Source organism: Callionymus lyra, chromosome 19 (genome assembly GCF_982586985.1).
Source record: "Callionymus lyra chromosome 19, fCalLyr1.hap1.1, whole genome shotgun sequence".
NCBI lineage: Eukaryota > Metazoa > Chordata > Actinopteri > Syngnathiformes > Callionymidae > Callionymus > Callionymus lyra.
This window is the reverse complement of record NC_141836.1, coordinates 3,855,367-3,875,193: the sequence shown is the minus strand read 5'-3', so window position 1 is coordinate 3,875,193 and position 19,827 is coordinate 3,855,367. Positions and strand designations below refer to the sequence as shown.

Genomic DNA, 19,827 nt, shown 5'->3' with positions numbered 1-19,827 from the left:
GTCGTTTGTCTTTTGTAAACGTGATATATTTACAGCGTAACAAAAATACATTCTTGCAGCTCCTCGTCACAGTCCGATCACAGAAGAGAACACGGCGCCACCTGCTGGAAGACGAGAGCTATCACTCAGCAGCCGCAGTATTTACCACATGACTTTTCCAGTACCTGGCGTATCGCTGGACTCTGTCTCGGGAACCTTCCAGTCCAGCTGCCGGCCCTTCTCGTACAGACCCTTCAATACCTTCCGGACTTCGTCGGACCCGCCTCTGCGACTGAGCTCCAGGTACTTCCTGTACAGCTGCAGGGCCGTGCGGGCGTCTTCGATGCTGTCGTGAGTCTCCCCCTGAATGTTCAACTCTGGAAGATCGAGACGTCACATGACGGGTCAGTAATTCAGTGAGAGGCCTTGAGAAGTCTTGGCTCACCGAGGAAGTACCAGGCCAGGAACCGCAGCGAGATCATCCTCTTGCGTGGCAGGTGGAACAGGTAGACCGTGTCGACCACTTGATCTTTCAGAACCTTCAACAGAGTCCGGCGGTCAGCAGAGTATCACGGATCAGAGGAACCCCCTGATCCAGAACCACTCACCAGTAAGTTGATGACCCGGAAGTCTTTCTGGAGACCGTGTCCCACGAAGCGGACCCCGGTGTCGATGAGGAACCGGAGCTTCAGGTACGTGGACTTGAGTGTCGTCAGGTGCTTTGAGGAGATCTTGGCGTCCAGATCTCCGGGTTTGATTCCCGAATACTGGGTCAGGTAGTCGACCACCTTGTGGGGGGACATGACTGTTAGGACTGGGGCATCGTACATGGAGGAGATCTACAGCTCACCTGCTCCTGGGTGGAGATGTAGTCGTCGATGAAGGGCACGCCCTCGTTCTGACCTTGACCTCGCACACACGTGATCCTCGCCACCGACATCTGGCTGGGCTTGATGGTCGACTTGGTCCCGTCGCTGCGGAGTTCTGCTTCCTCCTGTATAGTCGCTCGTGATCAGTGGAAAGGTTCGACTAAACAATGACGAGTCGTGTCTGACCTGGTTCAGTGTCACGAATTCGGCGTCCAGACCGACCAGATCTCCGACCTGCGGCATCTCGCTGACCATGAGAGGGATGAAGGTGGCGTGACTCTTCCTCTGCTTACGAGCCAGAGACGCCTCGGTCAGCAGCACGCTGGCGTCGATCGGGTTCTTGACTGAAGACACAAGTGTGTGAAGTGAGTGTGTGTGGCGGAGGAACCCGAGTGTGTCTTACTTTTGAGGTCGTATTTGCTGTGGTAGTTCCTCCTGGCGAAGTATAAAACGGCGGGAACTTTCCAGCTCATGTCGAACTGAGTAGCTTCAGTCTGGCGGGGAGATAAAAATGATCAGTGATCAATAAGTGTGATCAGAAGCTCACTCACCTTATCGATGGGCTCGATCAGGAAGTCGTTGAAGAGGTACCACTGCTGGTGCGTGACGCCCTGAAACGAACAAGGTTGTGACTCGTGGTTCTGGCTGAGGCGGAGCAGACTCACCTCTTTGCGCTGGTGGTAGGTCTCGCCCACTTTGATGTGAGCCACCAGGTTCCCGCCGGTGCGAGTGTCCAGGACGTGCGGCACGGTGACCACCAGGTCGTAGAGCGCGGCGCCCTCGTCCTCCTCCTCCGTGGTCAGCTGTGGGGTCACACGTGTCAGCGTCTCTGATCCTGAAGCTCCGATCCGAGCTCACCTCGTCGCAGCCCGTCCAGCTGCTGACCTCCAGACCCTGAGTCTTGCTGACGCACATCTTGATGGTCAGGGGGATCCACACGTGTCGCATGTCTTCTGCACGTGTGGCGAAGGTGATGCCCTCCATGCTGCTGAAGTCCTCGCCGCTGAGAAGGTCACCAGTTACACACGTGTCACAGACTCGCAGTCGGACGATCTTACTCCAAACACCACTCGGTCGGCATCGGCGGCTCTTCTTTGGGGACGACGGGCTCGGCCGCCTCCTTCTGCTTGGCTTTGTTGAAGGAGAACTGCAACAATAACGTGTTCAATTCACCGCCTTGTCAGTGACTTGATGTGCGAGAGCAACAGGAGTACCTCGGCCTGGACCCTCCAGAACTCTGCTTCTTTGGTGCTGTTCACCTCACAGTTGATCACCAGCACGTCTGGGAGACAGCGGATGTTCCTCGTTTGTACCTGCAGGGGGCGACACGGGTCTCATTAAGACATCTTGTATATGGAGGATCAGAATGAAATAAACACGTCATTATATCAAGCATGATTTTATATAATAATATCTGGTATTTCATTCAATAATAAAAAGCTAATTCATTTAAAAAATAACTATTTAATGGGGACCAAAATTGATCAAATGAAATAAATATATTATTAAATAAAGTGAAGTGAGATACATTCCATACAAATGTAGTATTAAATTGAATGAGTAAATGCTAATTAAATTCATAAATAAATAAAACATAAAAATGAGTCACCAAATAAATAAATGGAGTATTTATTATGTATAACATGATTCTGCACTACAGCAATTCATTTATCAAACATTTTCATTCGCACATTATGTAGTCAAGATGTGTTTATTAAATTTCTATTCGGTGTGTGTGTGTGTGTGTGTGTGTGTGTGTGTGTGTGTGTGTGTGTGTGTGTGTGTGTACGTGTGTGTGTGTGTGTACGTGTGTGTGTGTACGTGTGTGTGTGTGTGTGTACGTGTGTGTGTACGTGTGTGTACGTGTGTGTGTGTGTGTGTGTACGTGTGTGTACGTGTGTGTACTGACCGTGGGCTGGTATTTCTCACAGTTGTCGCACCAGGCCTGCGTGCTCTGCTCCAAACAGATGCTTCTCTTCAGGATCTCCGCGAACTCGTACTCCTTCATCTTCTCTGTGAACGACAGACGGGCGTGACATCGTCTCGTCGACCGCTCTGATCAGGTCACTCACCCTGGGAGTTGTGCTCTGGGTAGTGCATGGTGAACAGCAGGCTGACGGACGAGCGAACCGTCTCTTTGCCGCAGCGACACATGCTGCTGTTCTCAACCTCGCAGCCGAACAGCTTCCCGATGACGGACTCGCCCGAGGAGCCAAGAGAGCTGCAACACAGAGCTTCCCAGTGAGTCTCTCCATCCACATCAGAACACTGAGGGGGAACGGACCTGTTGCTGGCCCCCCTGTAGGCCTGCGGCCCCTCCTGCTCCTGGGTCTCCTGGTGCAGCTGGGTCAGGATGAAGCGGTTCCAGCTCTGGATGAGTCGGCCAAGTCGAGCTTTTCCCGTCTGTTCGTCCGAGTCGGCCAGGATCAGACCCAGAGCGGAAGCTTCCGGAATGGTTCTGAAGGCTCTCAGGAAGTTGCTAGCCTGGTGTGGAGAGAAGCGGGAGTTGAACCTGAGGGTCCGAGGGCGTGTTTTGGGGGGCTGGGGGATTGAGCTCGGGTACCTGACAGGGGTCGCCTCTGGAAAGATCCAACATGTGGAAGAGGAAGCCGAGCTCACACGCCAGACAGAACTCTTTCTGGCACAGATGGTTTTGGACAAGACACCGGATCGGCTCCACGAAATACAGAACCTGCACACAACACCAGAACAAGACTGTTGTCATCTTCAGTTGTATTCAGGTACATGAAGTAGTTTTACTACTTTATTATACACATGAAAATATTATACAATCATTTTGTGTTTACTAAGACTGTGTAAATTCAAGAATCTGATGATATAATACGTATCACTAGAGAGTCAACAATACGATATAATGAGATACTGTAGGAACAAGTATATATGTGTAGTATTCTGAGTACTACAGCTGATCGTTAGTGGGAGTACCTGGATCATGCAGTTGCAGTAGGCGTTGGGAATGTGTGGCTCCAGACCCGCAAACAAGGTTCTGTTGTAGTGCTTGAAGTCAAAGTCCTCGAGACCCAGTTTGGAGTATTTGATGGTCACCTGATCAGACAAAGCTCACATCACATCCTGAACCACTTTGTTCAACAAGTTCACGTCGAACCTTGCGGTATTTCTTCGGAACCATGTAGAGGTGCGGCTCCTCGTCTCGTCCGATCGGAGACTCCGGGATTTGATTGTAGTTGTCGTAATCCAGCTCCACATCCTTGATCTTGTACGGCACCTGAAGGACCAGAGTATGGATTGTTATTCACAAAGTTCTCGTCCTTCTGTTCGTAAGTCAAAATAGGGGACCTGGTTTCGGGGGCGAGTTCGAGGGTTTGCAGCATAGCCGATGAAGCCGACGGTCTTCATGGTGCGAAGGATTTCTGGGTCCGATGGAGGAGCTCGTCTAGGAAGAAGCTCTAGTTTAGAAATCTCATAAACATCTGCCTCTATATTCCAGTTCAACCTCTCCGGGACTTTACCTGGGACTGGGTGTGACCAGGGCGGCGGGCCAGTCCGAGAGCAGCGGTTCAGTGCTGGTCAGCGGCGTGGGAATGAGGGACAGAGGCAGCAAGTCGTGATTCCAGTCCAGCTGCGGTAGAGAGTCCACCAGACACGGAAGAGCGAACTCCGTCTCCCGGGAGTAGTCGTTGTACGACACCTCTGGAGCGTCCGACCACAGGTGAACGCAACCGCCCGAGTCCCCGAAGGCCAACGCCTGCTTGCTGGACGACACGTCGAAGCTCATGAGCAGCTGGCCGACCGTGTTGACGTGAAAGATGTCGGCCATGTTGGCGAGTCCTGTGGGCTCACAGAACTGACACTGGCCTGCAGGAACGAAGGTAAGAATTTCAAACTCTGTTAATTATAAAAACAAATTCAACATTTCAACCTACAAAATATTGAATTCAACTATTAAAAAATATATATATATATTCAATGCTTGAAAAGAAAAACTGTTAAATTCAACATTCAATATTCTGATGACAATTATAAAATTCCATAGATGCGTCACTGCTACAAACTTCCAGACATGTCAACAACGAACCTGTCTGCGAGATGATGGCGAGGCGCGACGTGTACGTGGGAATGAAGCGCAGGAACAGCGGGTCCACGTGAACCTGCAGCGGCGTGACGGCGCGCATCATTCGCAGGTCAAAGACCATCAGAAAGCGGTCGCAGGCCAGACCGTTCATACCGCGGCTGGAGAAGCCGCACGCCGCCAGCAGGTTACCGTGCACGTCAAAATCCGACAGGCTGCCCGAGAAGGCGTCAAACTCTTGCTCCATCTTGAAGCTCCGCAGGTCTCGGAGCGTGATCTGACACAAACAGCATGTCAGAGATGGACGACGGACGTGACGAACGCTGCTTCCTACCTTCCCTGATGTGTGGCCACAGAAGAAGTGACGACCCGTCTGACGCATGATCGCCACCCCGGGGAGCTCCAACGAGAACTGACACAAACAACACAACTTAGAACCTCGGATTTGGTCGCAGATGCGATTGTGAAACCAAAAAAAAAATAATGGAGACAAACTTTCACCTTCTGAGTCTCCTGAACAGAATTCAAGTCCATTTCTGTGACGTAGTTCTGCAGCCCCCCCATCAGCAGCGTGTTGGTGTCAGTCATCAGCAGGCTGTGCATGTCGGCCCCCTCCTCCATCCTGCATCACAGGATCAGGGGCTCAAGTATGATGGCATGACTATGCTAAATATCAACTAAAGTGGAGGAACTGTGATTATACCAAATGTTACAAACGTAAATATAGATTCCCAAGATTCTTTCAGTAGATACTTTATGGGTAGATTTTAACACAAAATGTGTGTAACTTACGGGAAGTCGAACATAACAAGTCCTCCACGAGTGCAGCACTTGAGGCTGTTCTTGGACAGGAAAAGAACACCAGTATCCAAACTCTGAATGTGTCGAATGTCATCTGTTGAGTGAGCTTGGAATGAAGAGTAGCGGCCCATCGTCGGTCCGAAGAATGAGGTCACGTGACCCTGAAGAGAGGATAATAGTTAATAAAGAAAGGACCAGTCAAACAAGAGGCAGCAAGTCACATTAAGAACTCACTCTGTGGTTTCCCATCCACAACATCTCCTCCTGCAAGTCGAAGTGACATGCCGTCACAGGAATTCCCACTTCTGAAACGGCGCTGTGAAGCTCGGAGAACATTCCCTCCATCAGGTGGACCTGTTCTGGTCCTGGCACAGCCAAGCTCTCGGGGTCCATATCCACACCCTGTAGAAGGTTTGGATTCAAGTGGGGGTCCATGGAAGGCTCCAGACCTGGGTCCAGGGGGGCATGGAGGCCCGCTGGATAATCGGCCATTCCCGCTTCCAGACCGTCAAAGTTCATTCTGTATGTCAGGAGCTGTGGGCAGAAACAAAACTGTAATATGATAGCGTAGTATAGTATAAAAAAATATTGTCAAACATCATGGTAAACAGAACGTCAGAAATTACAACATCAACCACACATTCAGTTGAATCAAATATCTATTCATTTGTATGTAATATAATACAAAGTGAACAAAAACTGAAATACCGTGCAAACTACTAGTTTGCTGTTCTGTTTTTGTTGTATTACGATGTTTGTTCAGCATGCATATTGTGTATAAACGTTAATAAAACTGCAAATCGATGAAAACTTATATAGCTTTGTGTTAGCTCGCCGGCTAGCTTGCATACATGCTCCACTAACTTTAATGCTAAGCGTATTTACAATCGTGCAATGCACATTAAACATACACCTCTAAAAAACAAATTAAACATTTTACATAATTACTACGATTTACCGATCATTGGAGAATTAGTTTGATCACCCGTTGCAGCGGCAACAACAACAACAATCTATTTCCGGGGTCACTGTATGGCTATCACTACCGGGTCACATTACGGAAATTTTTAAAATCAAGTAGAAACTCGTTTGAGTTTATCCATCCAACTATATTAATTCTAATGCATACAAAAGAGATTATTCAAATGTCAATAATGTTAAAGTGTAATGTTTTAATTCAAGCATATCAGCCGATGTTTTATACTTTTACCAATAGAGGGAGCCAAATACTGGCTCGTTGCTGCTTGACACTAAACTGCAAAGATGATATTTAGCCAGTTTAAATGTCATAGTTTGGCTATATTGAAAGGTTGAAATTGTTTTTTTTTTTAAATAAATAACCTTTTCTAAATACCTTTTTTTTACACAATTAAAATTCTTCATCCAAAAAATCAAAACAAATGAAAAAAGGTTGGCACGCTGGTCCGAGAAGAACACATTACAAATATACTTCCAGACCCAACACAGAGCTACACATGTCATAGTTTGATGTCTTTTAAGGAAGATAAACTTAAGAAAGGCGATAGAAAATAAACCAGATCGTATGTTTTCTCCAGCAGAGGGCGCCAAATACACACAAGTCACGCATTCCTTTTGTCATTTGAAAACGATGACGTAAACACTAGTTACTGCAGTTGTTTACTCGCCTGCACGAGCTACATCACTTTAAAAACTGTAATAAATGTATTTCACTGGTTTTCCGCCAGTAAACTACGTCTTCCCACCTGCAGGGAAGACTGTGACGTCAGTCCTTCGTCATCCGCGGGAAAATAGCTTCCAGATCTTGCTGCAGATGTTGGAGAGGCTTCTGTAGACTTCAGGACACCCAGAGCGACACCTTTGTTTGGTTCTGTTGGTTTCTATGGTGATGAATCGGTGTAAACACCAGCAGCTTGGTCGTCTGTGAGAGACTCAGAGAAGTTCATTCGTTAAAGCCAGTTGTTTCAGAGACGGACGTAGATATTGACGACAGACTCAGAAGGTTCAGCCCCGAACAACCGTCTAAATTTACACGCCCATGGGCTGTGCAGGGATTTGCACGGTTAAATATGGCCAACGTTTTTCTGGACGTGTTTATGTCGGAGGCTGCAGCGGCCTTGAGAAAACGCACAACAGAGATGGCGTCAACAGCTGCAGGGTGTTGCTGCCGCGCCCGTGATGTCGTCGCTGTTAGCGAACATGAGAACCAGCTGTGCGAGGATTCCTGATGTGTGCGTCTGTGCGTCTGAGTCCACCTTTGACCTCAAGTCCAAGGTCGTGTTGATCCTCTTGTCTGTGAGGAAACGGGCGTGAGAGGTTGTCCAAACACACACGACACACTTTATTGAACACTTAAAGACCATCTACACAACTCAACACACATCCAACTCACACTAACTTGACACTCCAGGTTGCCATGGAAACCATCACCTGAACATGTCAATCATGTCTTCTTTACTGAGGTGTCATGGGGTCTCTACACCCGAGGAATGAATATTTTGAGCCGGGGCCCTCAGCAGCTGCCAGATACGTCATGTTTTCCTCACAGAGTTGAGGCCCCGCCCACTTCTGAGTTCATCCAGGGGGGATGATTTCAGGGGGAGACGGAGGTCTGCAGGTGTGGTCGTCCCCGGGGATGAGCAGGAAAAGTTTATGTTGTGGGTGGAGTTGTCAGAATACAGATGTTTGAGGCGATAATTCAACGTTATGTTGTCGATATAAAACAGTCCAGCAGTTTATGAATCTAATTGAGATGTTTTTTTTAAACTTTTTACTATCTTTTGTCACAGTTAAATATGATCAAACACAATTTCTATCATCCTTATAAAAGGACAAGTATTTATTAAATTAAATTTTGTCCAAAATGTACTTTATATTGTTTTATTCTTTTTAATTTACACTCAGTTGACATTTGTATATTTATTTTCTCCCCCATATTTAAATATATAAATCAAAAGTTAATTCTATGAATTCATTGACAACCATTAAACTGCGAAAAATTCAAGTGAAGCAATTGTTCATTTAATATGTATTATATTTAATGTTATTATTAAAATGATCTATTTATTTAATCGTTTTATTTGCATCATTGCATCATTGGTTCAGTGGAAAGGGGGCGGGGCTTCAGAATTGAACGACTTAAATAAGAAACACAAGGTTAAAAAAAAAAAGGTTTATTTATTGCGTTGTTTACTTCAAGCTTCAAGTCGACATTAGCGTGTTAGACATCAAAAAGATAAAAAACAAACACTGTAGCTTCCTGTTTTTAGTCAGGCGGTAACTGGGCGACCGAGATGGACGACACGAGTAGCAGCCGCCATCTTGACCTCCAGCTCAGGTGGTCTTTACAAACACTGGTTTGGCACTAACAACAAAACTGTACAAACTGGTTACAATAGAATATACCGGTGGAAACAGGAAGTGACATCAACATGGAGGGACAGTTCAGTGGAGATGATCACTGATGATGTCACTCGCGAGGTGAACTACAAATCTGTTGATGCCGAGTCATGCTTCCTTGGACCGCCCATGGGCCGAGCCTTCGTCATCATCATCATCATCATCATCAAGCTGGCCCTGGTGTTTGTCCAGGCAGTGGGCCAGAGGAGGGGTCGGGGGGGGGGGGGTTGGGGCAGAAGTCCACGAGTCTCTGATGTGTGTGTGAAGGTGTGTGTGTTTGTGCTTCACAGCTCAGTGTCTGCCGTCTTGGCGGCGGAGTGACCGTTGGTGGGCGGGGTCTCGGTCTTCACAGCGTCGGGGGTCTCCCCGTTGATGTTGGTCTTCTCCTCGGCCTCCGGTGGGGGGTTGAGGGGGGCCACGGACACCAGCGTGTTGCCCTGGTTCTGCTGGTCCACGGGGTGAGCCTCCTCCGCCTGAGGGACACACAGAGTTACTGATGGAGTGACTGACGGATGGAAGTCTTTAGGAAGAGATGAACCTCTTCACTGCTCACCAGTCTCACTTCCTTTTCTCCCGTCTTCCGCTGACATTTGAAGTATCCCACGATCAGGCCGATGGCGGCCAGAAGTCCGGACACCAGGACACCCACGAAGACGGACGAGCCGGACGATGATCCAGATGACGAGGCATCACCCGAGTCTTTCCCCAGACCCTGAGGCAGACGACACAGTAAGACTCGTTCTCAACACATTTCCTGACTCGCATGTTTCAAATGGTCAAGTCCCTCATCATGAGCATGTTTTCAACGTATTACTTTATAAAGTTGCTCTGAAATCTGGGCGAACAAGAGGTTACGATTGTCCATTATAACGTGATAAGTTGGAGGTGGAGATCCGGGATTGATGAGGCGTGGTGACAAACCTCCATGTTTGACCGATCAAAGCAGAGTGGGTGTGGTTATGGTCAACAAGATTTAATCTCCAGAATAACAAAGTGTGTTCAGTGGGCGGAGCTTAAGGTCATTTTTTAATGTCAATATTTCAATGAAAAGAGAGTTTTCTACAAACACACACTGATGATACAATAGAGCAGGGGTCTCCAAGCCGGTCCTCAAAGGGCCGGGGGGTGGTGCAGGTTCTTGTTCCACTCAAGAGGACTCCTTGTAACCCAATCAGGAGTCTTAGGAAAGTAATCAGTCGACTGCTAATTGGTTAAACTGCACATGTTTGATCTGTCGGAACAAAAACCTGCACCACCAGTCTGCCCTTAGAGGTCCAGGTTTGGAGACCCCTGCAATAGAGTCACACATCACAACAACACACACATACACACTATAGTGTCACAGGCTCCTCTGCCAGTGGTAAAAACTCACCACTTGATTTAAGAACCTCTTGGCTCTGGTGACGTCTTCCTCGTCCTGGTCAGGCCAGGCCAGCGACAGCTTGTTGTCTCTCTGGAAGAGCTTCACCCCACATGGTTTGAGGGGATTCGGCTCACACTTGACCGCGAACATGTTGTTCTTCAAGATGCGTTTAGAGTCTTCCTGGAACAGAGCATGAGCAGGTTGAACGTAAATCATAGACGTCCATCTTGTGACTTTGAGAAATAGTTTATTCTTCGGTTTGATTATGTGAAACGACTGAGTCCTGAACTCTTTGCTGGACTCTTCACTAATGTGGTCCAGACTTCCCTGCGGGACCAGGGCGTGAGTTGTGGACGGAAGTGTTAAACCTCTCCATCTGTGCCGCTCTCTCTCTCTCCGGAATCTCACACCAGCTGATGTCGGTGGACCTCAGGAGGTCAAGAGAGGGCGAGCTAACCGGGTCACACCAGGACTCGACCCCGGGCTTATCCTGCCTCTGACGCCACACAGACACAAGAAGGACTTACACAGTCGTCGGTGGTGACTTCCAGGGTGATGGATTGGCTCGGCTGGTCATCAACGCACTCGAGCTCTGTAAGCTTGAGACAAACAAAGTCTTCACAACACATTCGTTCCGTCCGACGTCTCGAGCCTCGGCCTCACCTGAAGCACCGGTTCGGCACCGGCGGCACCGGCAGCGGCACCGGCAGCGGCCAAGGTCGCCGCGGCCTCCGGCGAACCCGTCACTTGGTCGCCTCCGGCTGTGGCGGCGGAGTCGGCGGCGCCGGTGACGGTCGGTCCAGAGTCTGAGGAGCCGGTGGCGGCGGGAACCGGGGCGTCCGTGGGGGCGGCAGCATCCGTTGCTGTGGCAACGATCAGCCATAACATTATGACCACCCTCCCAACTCCTCGACTAGACTGATTTTTATCACTAACGCAAAAGTGTTTCGTTCCAAAAAACTCTTTTGTGTTTGGTCACAATGTTTCTTGGTCACGTGATCATAAACTCACCTGCGCTGCCACCTGTTGGAGGACCGGCCGCCGGCGCGTCCGTGGCGTCGTCTTGACTCCTCACTTCATCTGCAGACATGTGAGGACGAAGAAACGATCAGAGCGGGAATGGATTTCAAGGAAGATGCCGCAGGTCATGTGACCGCAGCGCTCAGAGGAGGAAGGTCGCGACCCCTTGATTCAGAGCCGCTGACGGATCACGAGGTTGCGATGAAGATTCCTGCAGTAATGAGGTTAATGAGCGACATTATATCAACGGCTGCGGGCGTGTGTTGAAAATCTTCCTCAGCCCTCGAGCACATGTTGCAGTCGGAGCGTGACATCATCAGCAAACTTCACGCTACAGCCCCGGACCTCCACCCAGACCACAGAGACAACAGCTGCCACGGCGACCGCACCCTCGGCACAAAAACATTCCGACTTCACGGATTATGGAGGAAAAAATGTGGACGTCAGAGATGAAAACAAAAGGTTTAAAAGAGGGTTGGGGGTGCAACGCCAGGTCAGGAAGGATCCACTGCCAGTGCAGCTAATGTGTCACCGGTATTTTTCTGCACCGTCATTTTCGGTAAAACGCAGGATAAGCGTTTTATAGAATGAATTCTGAATTCAAGCCCCGGGCCCGGTCAGAGCGGACCCCGGACCGGGGCCACACCCTCCTGGTTTCAAACCAAACACCAGGCCTGGACGAGGGAAGGAAAATAAAGCAGGAATTAACAACACTGCCACGGAATGTTGTTCGGAGCGTCCAAAGACAGCTGCCTCACGTCACATGACGAGGTCATAGGTCACCTCAGTGTCGGTGTCAGATGACCTCTACCGACGTTTCAACGACTACAGTACCAAAGATCGCCTGCAGGCTGACTCTCGTCTCATCATAATTACCTCTGCTAAGGAGATAAAGTATTTTTGTGATCAGCAAGACTTTTGGAAAAAAGTAGAAAATATGAGAAAACTCTAATTAGTATTAGCTTTCTGGTTGATTGAAAAAGGTTCTCATAGCTTCTTTGTTGACTTGTATGGCCTCTCACTGCTGCTGCTTATGCACCAGCTCTGCAAAGAAGTAGCCAAATAATAATAATAATCAGAAACACTTGACAAAAAAAACAAAAAAAACCTCATCTTGAAAGTAATTGCGGTGACAAAAAGACAATAGATCTGTGGAAACTGAAACGAGACCCTTGGCAGAGGTATGTCTCAATCGAACGCTAATTCTAAATTAAGTTTAGTTTGAAGCAAAAACACAACTTTACAATAATACAAAAAAGGTCAATAAAACTAGACTTAATTCAGAGAAGATGTAGTGAAACCGAGTCGTAGGTAAAACTGGACCCACCTCAACTTCTGACCAGAACCCTCAGTTATTAAACTTTCTAAAATAGCAGCAGCACATGATGGACAAAGACGACCGACCAACGACAACACTCTTCAGGACTCTGGATTTTGACGTAGCGGGTCAAATCCCTAAGAAGATTCAACTCTGCAGACTCAGATCTTCCACTTTCCCGAACAACAACTTGTGTTTTCAATTAAGACGCCTCTGAGTGGAACTGTGTCGTGATTCTGGCAGCAGATCGTTTAATGCTCGGCAAGAAAACCACACGACGTCATCGATCAGTTTATCAAAGATCCATCAGTTCCAGATGCAACAAGCTCTGATCAATTGCTTTTATTTTGAAATGAAGCTTTTACTTTGTCACCGTGATAAACTTGCTCCCCTGCTTGAGCGGCGCTGAGCTGAACTGAGTCCAAATCATAACCAAGCGACCTCCGAGATCAACCTTCGTCAGAAAGGCTTGTTTCTACGCACGCCTGGATCAGATTAAACAACTTTTGGTCTCTGCATTTCCCGCCAAAAACCCAGCGAGGGTGAAGGGGCCCGGTTTGTTGACGCTGGTAAAACAGAGCAGTTGTAAAAAGCCCGCGGGGCGCCGGGGGAAGGAGCCCCGACACGCTAGCACAGCAGTCTCGCAGCCATCGGAGTCTGGTTCTCATTACGAGGACTCGCTGCTCTTGTTGTTCTTGGACTCCTGGAGGACTCGGAGACGGTGCTTTGTCTGAGTGATATCACCGCTCCTCCCTGACCCCGCCAAGTTCTGACACTTCTCACAGACCCTCACGCGGGGCCCCAAGTGGACCCACGCCCCGATCTGAGTCAAGACGCCGCCTGCCAGGATTTATGTAAAGAGGTCCACGCCCTGCAGCAGATGATGACCGTCCATCGCCGAACCACCGACTTAATCGATCTCAAGTATGGATCAGATCCATCAGAAGATTGGAAGTCACTTTTCAAATGTTTTAATATTAATTAAAATGTTTTTTTATTCAATATGAAGAGGTTGTGTCATCTGACCAGACTAATCCAATCGAAAACCAACCTTTTTATTTTTCTGATGGCCCTGATCTACTTCCATACTCAAGGGTTTATTGACTTTTATAGACTTGAGTATATTGGCTTCAGGAGGTCACCAAGCTTCAGCAGAGCATTGTTGGGCTAATGGCTACATTAAACAAAGAACAACTGAATGTTTGAGGTTCAAGTGGGAGGAGTTTTTGGTTCATCTCTACTCAGTGTAACATTCTCACTTTGACAACTCGAAAAACTTGGACCAGAAAGTGTCTTGGCTCGGGAGACGTTGTTCTAACTGCATGTTTAACCCAAACTACAAATGTGTTTGTGGTATCCCTTGTGTTGTCCCTGGGTCAAGGTGAAGAACCTCCGTGGCTTCCAGAAATACGTGAAACTAGTTCACCTTGACACAGAGATACCACAAGGGATACCACAAACACATTTGTTTTCGGGCCATTGGGTCACCTTGACCCAGAGACAACACAAGGTTTAAACAACACAATTCGTCACAAGAGACTGAGCCACAGATGAGACACGTCCAGAGGTTTGAATCTTCGGACAGACGTCCAGACTCTAGGCTCTAGTCTGCGGATCTTGTCGTCCAAGCGGTTCTGGTCTCACACTCTGGCGCTGGAATGTCTTTGATGTGGCGACCGTCGTCGCTCTGGTCCTGCTGCTCCACACAACGAGGGGTGACTGAGGAAGACCATCTCCCTTTTGAGTTTACTACTCCGGGTTTTCCCCCCCGTTTTTGGAGAGCGATGACATCACCGGAGCTGCATATTTGAAGGGTTGCATCAGGAGTGGAGGATGAGAGGAGGAAGAAGAGGAGGAGGAGGAGGAGGGGAGGAAGAAGAAGAGGAGGAGGAGGAGGAGGAGGAGGGGAGGAAGAAGAAGAGGAGGAGGAGTAGGAGGAGGAGGAGGAGGAGGAGGAAGAGGGGAGGAAGAAGAAGAGGAGGAGGAGGAGGAGGAGAGATGACGGTTTCCAAGTGTTTTCAGGCTGATTTTACATCAAACATGTGACAGAAAAACATCAAAGTCACCAAACAAATACACGCTCACTGTCATGATTATCACAAGAGCTTAAAGGAAACATCATCATTTGGTTTGTTGCTGCTTGTGAATGACACGTACGGAAACACTGATGGTCAAAAACCTCAACAAAAGGCGACAGCTTCACTTCCACACCAGCGTCTCAAAGGTGTAAAAATACTCCCAAAGCAGATTTAGAGTCTGACCCGAGGTCGGGCTAACAGCACGTTAAATCTGACGCAGCATCAATTAGAAGAAGCTGATCCATCGGAGGAACTGGCAGAGAACCTGACGACTGCTCTTCGTGAGATACTGATGTCACGCAGCAGAGGTCACGTGATCAGACGGCATCACAATATTGACTGGTAGAATTTCACATATTAAATGTTGAAACTTTGAAATGTTTTGTTTAAATGTTGCTGTTTTTTTAAGCATTTAATCATTTGTTTCGGGTTAAAGTTCTTAATATTGTAAAGCTGTAAGAGTTGGTTTTTAATGAATAATTGCGTTTTAAAAAGTGCTTGTTTTCAAAATAAAAGCATGAATTATTGGGATTAGAAAGTCAAACTCTATGTTTAAAAAATACATCAATTTAGATTCAAATGTATTAATTCAATTTTGCAATACAAACAAATTCAACATTTCAATACAGAAATAATTGAATTAAACTATTTAAATAAATAATTAAATGCTTAACAAAATTAAAAGTTAACATTCGAAGGCACTGATCTACTTTCATATAAGAGCCGCAAACACTGAACCCCTGAACACAAAAACAGTCGGAGTACACACAGACTCACACTCGCAGCCACACCCACCTATCACACGATACAATAAAATACAACACAAACGCACACATATAAACAGTCAGAGTCTAAACATGCGTTTATACAGTTTACACGTAAAACGCGCAACTATACATATAAAACCGACGCCCTCGCAACTTATAAACACTTTTTTCTAAACTACACAATTACATGTAAACACACACCTACACAGCAACACACACGTGCAGTGAATACACGACAACGGACACGCAACCATTCAGTTAAACATTAAACAAATGTAAATAAACGACAACAAACAAAAGAAACTACATGATAAAATAAGTGAAATACATTGATGGAGTGTGTGTGTGTGTGTGTGTGTGTGATGGTGTGTGTCCATGTGTGTGAGTGTGTGTGTGTGTCCACGTGTGTGTGTGATGACTGGATGCTCCACCAACATTCCAGCTCTGGAGTTGGGTCGAGGACTTCTGCGAGTAATTAGATTCTTCTTAAATCTCGTTAGCGTTCGGCTAAGTTGTTATCGTTCTGCGTGACACTCCCGCCTCAACGCACCAGAACATCCAGTCATCACGACCCGGGTCCGACCCAACAACCCCCCCACCCCCCCTGGCCATCAGCCCGGTACCACAAACGCTGGACTCCTCACAGACTCTTTGTGTCTGCAGGGGCGTGAGCAGAACCAGAGCGAGCGCCCGAACAAAGGTGCTTTGAGAGGTGAAGAGAAGACTCACTGCACAGCAGCAGCAGCAGCAGGACCCCCGCCAGACGATTCATCCTCCACATGGTCGCAGACGTTCTCCTGAGTGTGTTCTGTGAGTCCTCGAGGGCGAGCGGGATAGAGCCTGGCTTGTGTTGTGCTGCTCTTTATAAGGCCCCCGTCTGTTTCCACACCCCTCCTACAACCCCTGCTTCCTCCCGCCGTGTGTGTGTGCATGTGTGCATGTGTGTGTGTGTGTGTGTGTGTGTGTGTGTGTGTGTGTGTGTGTGTGTGTGCGTGTGCGTGTGTGTGTGTCGAAGCTACTCTCGAGTCACAGGATTAAGTTACAGATCTGATGGAGGTTGAACCCCAGAAATGTAGTTTTGCTAAGACAGGGCGAGGCTGGTGACGGAGACTCAGCTGGAGGTTTAAGAAACTCACGACAACAGAAGAACCGTCGGTGGCTTCACGGACCCTCCAGGACCAGTAGAGACTTCTGGAACTGCAAGTCCTGGTGTTCCAGAAAAGTAGATGAAAGGGTTAAACACTAGCTCAACATCACCGGAGAGAACAGGTCTACGGACTATTATGGGATAGATGAACATCTGTGGCACGCCTCAGTGTCACGTCCCTCGACCTCCAAGAACGGTTTTATACGTGATCTTGATTTAAATGTCCTGTAGCTCTATCTGTGATCCAGGACGTGATGTTCTCGTGATGAAGAACCTGGAGCTGCAGGAACTTTGATTAAACTTTGTGTGACTTACTGACCAGTCATGAGTATCTGTGTGTGTAATGTCAAGAATCAGACCATACGAATCACAATACAAGGTCAACAATACTATATATAGTGATATATATATATGGATACTGTAGTAACAAGTATATATGTGTAGTATTGTCGAGTACTTGACTCTGGTGTTGTAGTATTTACAGACCACATGACTCTTGATGAAGTCGTAACTGCTTTCATTTGTTTTCAAACAAAAAGTACTGTATGTCCAAACATTAGCTTTAAAAGCTGCTTGACTCACAGTATCCTCTCATCCTCAGTCATCGCCAGAATTTTTTGTTCCTTTAGCAGCGGAGGACGTAATGACTGCTGCCATCTAGCGACCAGAATTTTAATTGCAACACAAAAATGAACAAATTCCATGAATATTTACATGATAATCTAAAATAAACACTCAATTCTGTTCCGTTGAATATCGACGCAGTATCATGAAAAAATATATATATTTGTATATCAATATTTTCTGACTCCTCCAGTCGTAGGAAGTTTCAGACACATTGAGGGATGTTTGGAATCCAACGATGACTCACGAAGAGTTCAGACTGACCCCAGTGAAGACCAGAGCGAGGAGGAAAAAGAAGACCCTCCGTGTACTGCAGGACTCCCCCTCATCATCCTGTTGACCCGTCCGTCACTCAGCGGCCCGGCATCGGATTCCTCTCCTGCTTCCTGCCATTCTCCTCTCGCATGACCTCCACTCCACGCTCGGGCTGACCAGCGTGCAGACGGACCCCTCCGTGACACCCTCGCCACCCGCCCCCCACAGACGCCTCGAACACAAACATGGAAATGTATTTATTTTGACCTTCGACCCCTGAGCTCAGACTCTTCCTGGGAGGTCAGTTACATAAAACCGTGAGAATCCTGTGAGGAACCTGGGGTCGGTGGAAACACTGGAACGTTCCGTCGCAGGAACTGAGATGAACAAACACGACGAGGTCCGTGGTCTGGACCCGACATCAAGATGACACCTGCTGGTTTTGATTTATTCACACGTCTACTTCATGATCCCTCCTTGACAACAAGTTTTCAAAAGTTTCCAAGTTCTGCTCCTTTTGTTCCTCAGTCCACAAAAACTCTTGGGTCTGATGCCAGAGTCGTTCTCCTCCCGCCTCCATCTCTCCCTCCATCATCCTGATCCCACACAGATGTCCCCCCGCCCCCCACCCTCCTTTACACCCCCCACCCTAGAGAACAATGTTCATAAAACTAGACCCATGTTCCGGACCCAGCCCAGCTCTTGCATGACGAAGAGAAGTTTGGAAAAACCCCACCTTGAGTCTTTCTGGATCTCAATCATCAAATATGATTTTAAAAAGGAGGAAAAGATTAAATATATAGCATCAACTACCTCTAATAAACTTCAATTTCCACGTAATCTGCTCCTTATTTAATATTATCAAATCAATCTTTTTTAATCATTTCTTTGATTAAAAAAATAAATTAAACTTCAGTCCAGCGGATTCATAATGGACGATCGATGTATGTTTAATTAAATCCACCAGAGGGCGCTCTAAGACCATCACAATCGGCTCCGCCCACATGCGCCGTCACAGTCACGTGACCAAACTAGCTGATGCTCCAGCTTGAACAACATTGAAGAGGAAAACTTCCAACATGCTCATGACCCTGGCTTACTGGGACATCTGCGGGTGAGAACGTTGACTTTCTACACAACTACAGCAGCTGAGAACCATGTTGTGACTTAAACTCATATTAATGACGAAACTAGCGTTTATTAAAAGTTGTTGAACTTTTATATTCATTAACTTTTGTCCTGAAGTTTGTTTGCAAATAAAACAATAGAACTGAGTCTTTCTCGTTCATGCATGTGTTGAATTAAAGTCACTTTCAGTAAAACTCTACTTGTTGTTGAAGCTAAAGCTAATGCTAAGAAGAACACCTGACACTGATGAGGTCAAAGGTCAGAACGTAAAATATTGTAAAAAGTCTTTCAAGGGAAAGTTTCTAACTTATCTATTTAATGTTTAAATTTTCCTTTTGTTTACAGTTTTTACATTTTTTTAAATCCACCCTTAAATCTGTCAAACAGTGTTTATTTAAACTAAATATTTAACCATAAATGTATTTACTTTCCTTTATTAAATATTAAAACAACATATTCATTCAATAGTTATACAGAATGAGACGTTTATTTATAACTTATTAAACAAAGACCCACATGAACAAAAAAGATAATATAGAAATAAAATAAATGGATTTATCTAAATTTGCTCCTAAAAATAACAAATCATGTTTTTTATGTTTTATTATTGTATTACACAACTATTTTATTGTTAAAGAATAGTTTCTGATGTTTATCTCAGCATTCATTTTTATTAATGAATGAACACGAATGAACATATTAAAATGCACTATTTGCTTTTTGTTACGTGTCAATGCCGCTTGAGGGCGCTGTTGTTACTTAAGGTCTCGGAGCTGCATTTAAACGAGAAGCGAACAACAAAGTCAATCGTTTAAAGAAACGCAGACATTGATTTAAATTGAATACAAGATGTTTTATGACTTAATCCCTGCAGAAAAGATACATTTTTGTTCCCTTTAAATCCCGAAAGTGTTGATTTAAGTCTATAATTCCAGCTCAGATCTATTCATAAATACAAAGTATTCCAGAAAAATCTAAGTTTATTTTATATAGGTTTTAAGATTATAATATTGATGATTTAAATCAGTCAAACAAGTGAAGTAATTGTA

At 46.5% G+C, this 19,827-nt stretch overlaps 2 protein-coding genes across 4 annotated transcripts; both read right to left on the bottom strand.

Moving 5' to 3' along the window:
- Positions 1–4: 4 nt before the first annotated feature.
- Positions 5–6,729, bottom strand: pan2 (poly(A) specific ribonuclease subunit PAN2). Of its 3 annotated transcripts, XM_087781722.1 has the most exons (26): positions 6,659–6,729; positions 5,935–6,234; positions 5,692–5,861; positions 5,401–5,521; positions 5,234–5,311; positions 4,906–5,176; positions 4,340–4,685; positions 4,167–4,263; positions 3,976–4,095; positions 3,795–3,914; positions 3,412–3,540; positions 3,133–3,332; positions 2,921–3,069; positions 2,758–2,861; positions 2,063–2,161; positions 1,907–1,995; positions 1,707–1,851; positions 1,514–1,651; positions 1,400–1,459; positions 1,252–1,342; positions 1,035–1,192; positions 830–973; positions 588–767; positions 425–518; positions 165–356; positions 5–104 (listed from the first exon to the last, which is right to left on the bottom strand). In XM_087781722.1, the coding sequence occupies exons 2-26, from the start codon at positions 6,217–6,219 to the stop codon at positions 67–69; spliced, it is 3,618 nt and encodes a 1,205-aa protein (XP_087637848.1). In that variant the 5' UTR covers positions 6,220–6,234; positions 6,659–6,729; the 3' UTR covers positions 5–66. The 3 variants fall into 3 exon arrangements, with proteins under 3 accessions (XP_087637848.1, XP_087637846.1, XP_087637847.1); XM_087781720.1 differs by having other exon boundaries at positions 1,400–1,651; positions 2,921–3,332; XM_087781721.1 differs by having other exon boundaries at positions 5–101; positions 1,400–1,651; positions 2,921–3,332.
- Positions 6,730–8,836: 2,107 nt separating this feature from the next.
- Positions 8,837–16,483, bottom strand: cd34 (CD34 molecule). The gene is made up of 7 exons (XM_087781726.1): positions 16,354–16,483; positions 11,453–11,521; positions 11,105–11,304; positions 10,969–11,040; positions 10,451–10,621; positions 9,632–9,790; positions 8,837–9,551 (listed from the first exon to the last, which is right to left on the bottom strand). Exons 1-7 carry the CDS (start codon positions 16,403–16,405, stop codon positions 9,363–9,365), a joined length of 912 nt encoding a protein of 303 aa, XP_087637852.1. The 5' UTR covers positions 16,406–16,483; the 3' UTR covers positions 8,837–9,362.
- Positions 16,484–19,827: the final 3,344 nt, after the last annotated feature.

Excerpts from the sequence above, each read along its gene's own strand:
- cd34 (XM_087781726.1), bottom strand. The coding sequence starts at position 16,405 with ATGTGGAGGATGAATCGTCTGGCGGGGGTCCTGCTGCTGCTGCTGCTG. Across the intron at positions 10,622-10,968 it reads AAGTCACCACCGACGACTGT|GAAGACTCTAAACGCATCTT; the intron begins GTAAGTCCTTCT and ends GCTCTGTTCCAG. Across the intron at positions 9,552-9,631 it reads GAGAAAAGGAAGTGAGACTG|GCGGAGGAGGCTCACCCCGT; the intron begins GTGAGCAGTGAA and ends TGTGTCCCTCAG.
- pan2 (XM_087781720.1), bottom strand. The coding sequence starts at position 6,219 with ATGAACTTTGACGGTCTGGAAGCGGGAATGGCCGATTATCCAGCGGGC. Across the intron at positions 3,333-3,411 it reads CCAGAGGCGACCCCTGTCAG|GCTAGCAACTTCCTGAGAGC; the intron begins GTACCCGAGCTC and ends TCTCCACACCAG. Across the intron at positions 768-829 it reads ACATCTCCACCCAGGAGCAG|GTGGTCGACTACCTGACCCA; the intron begins GTGAGCTGTAGA and ends TCCCCCCACAAG.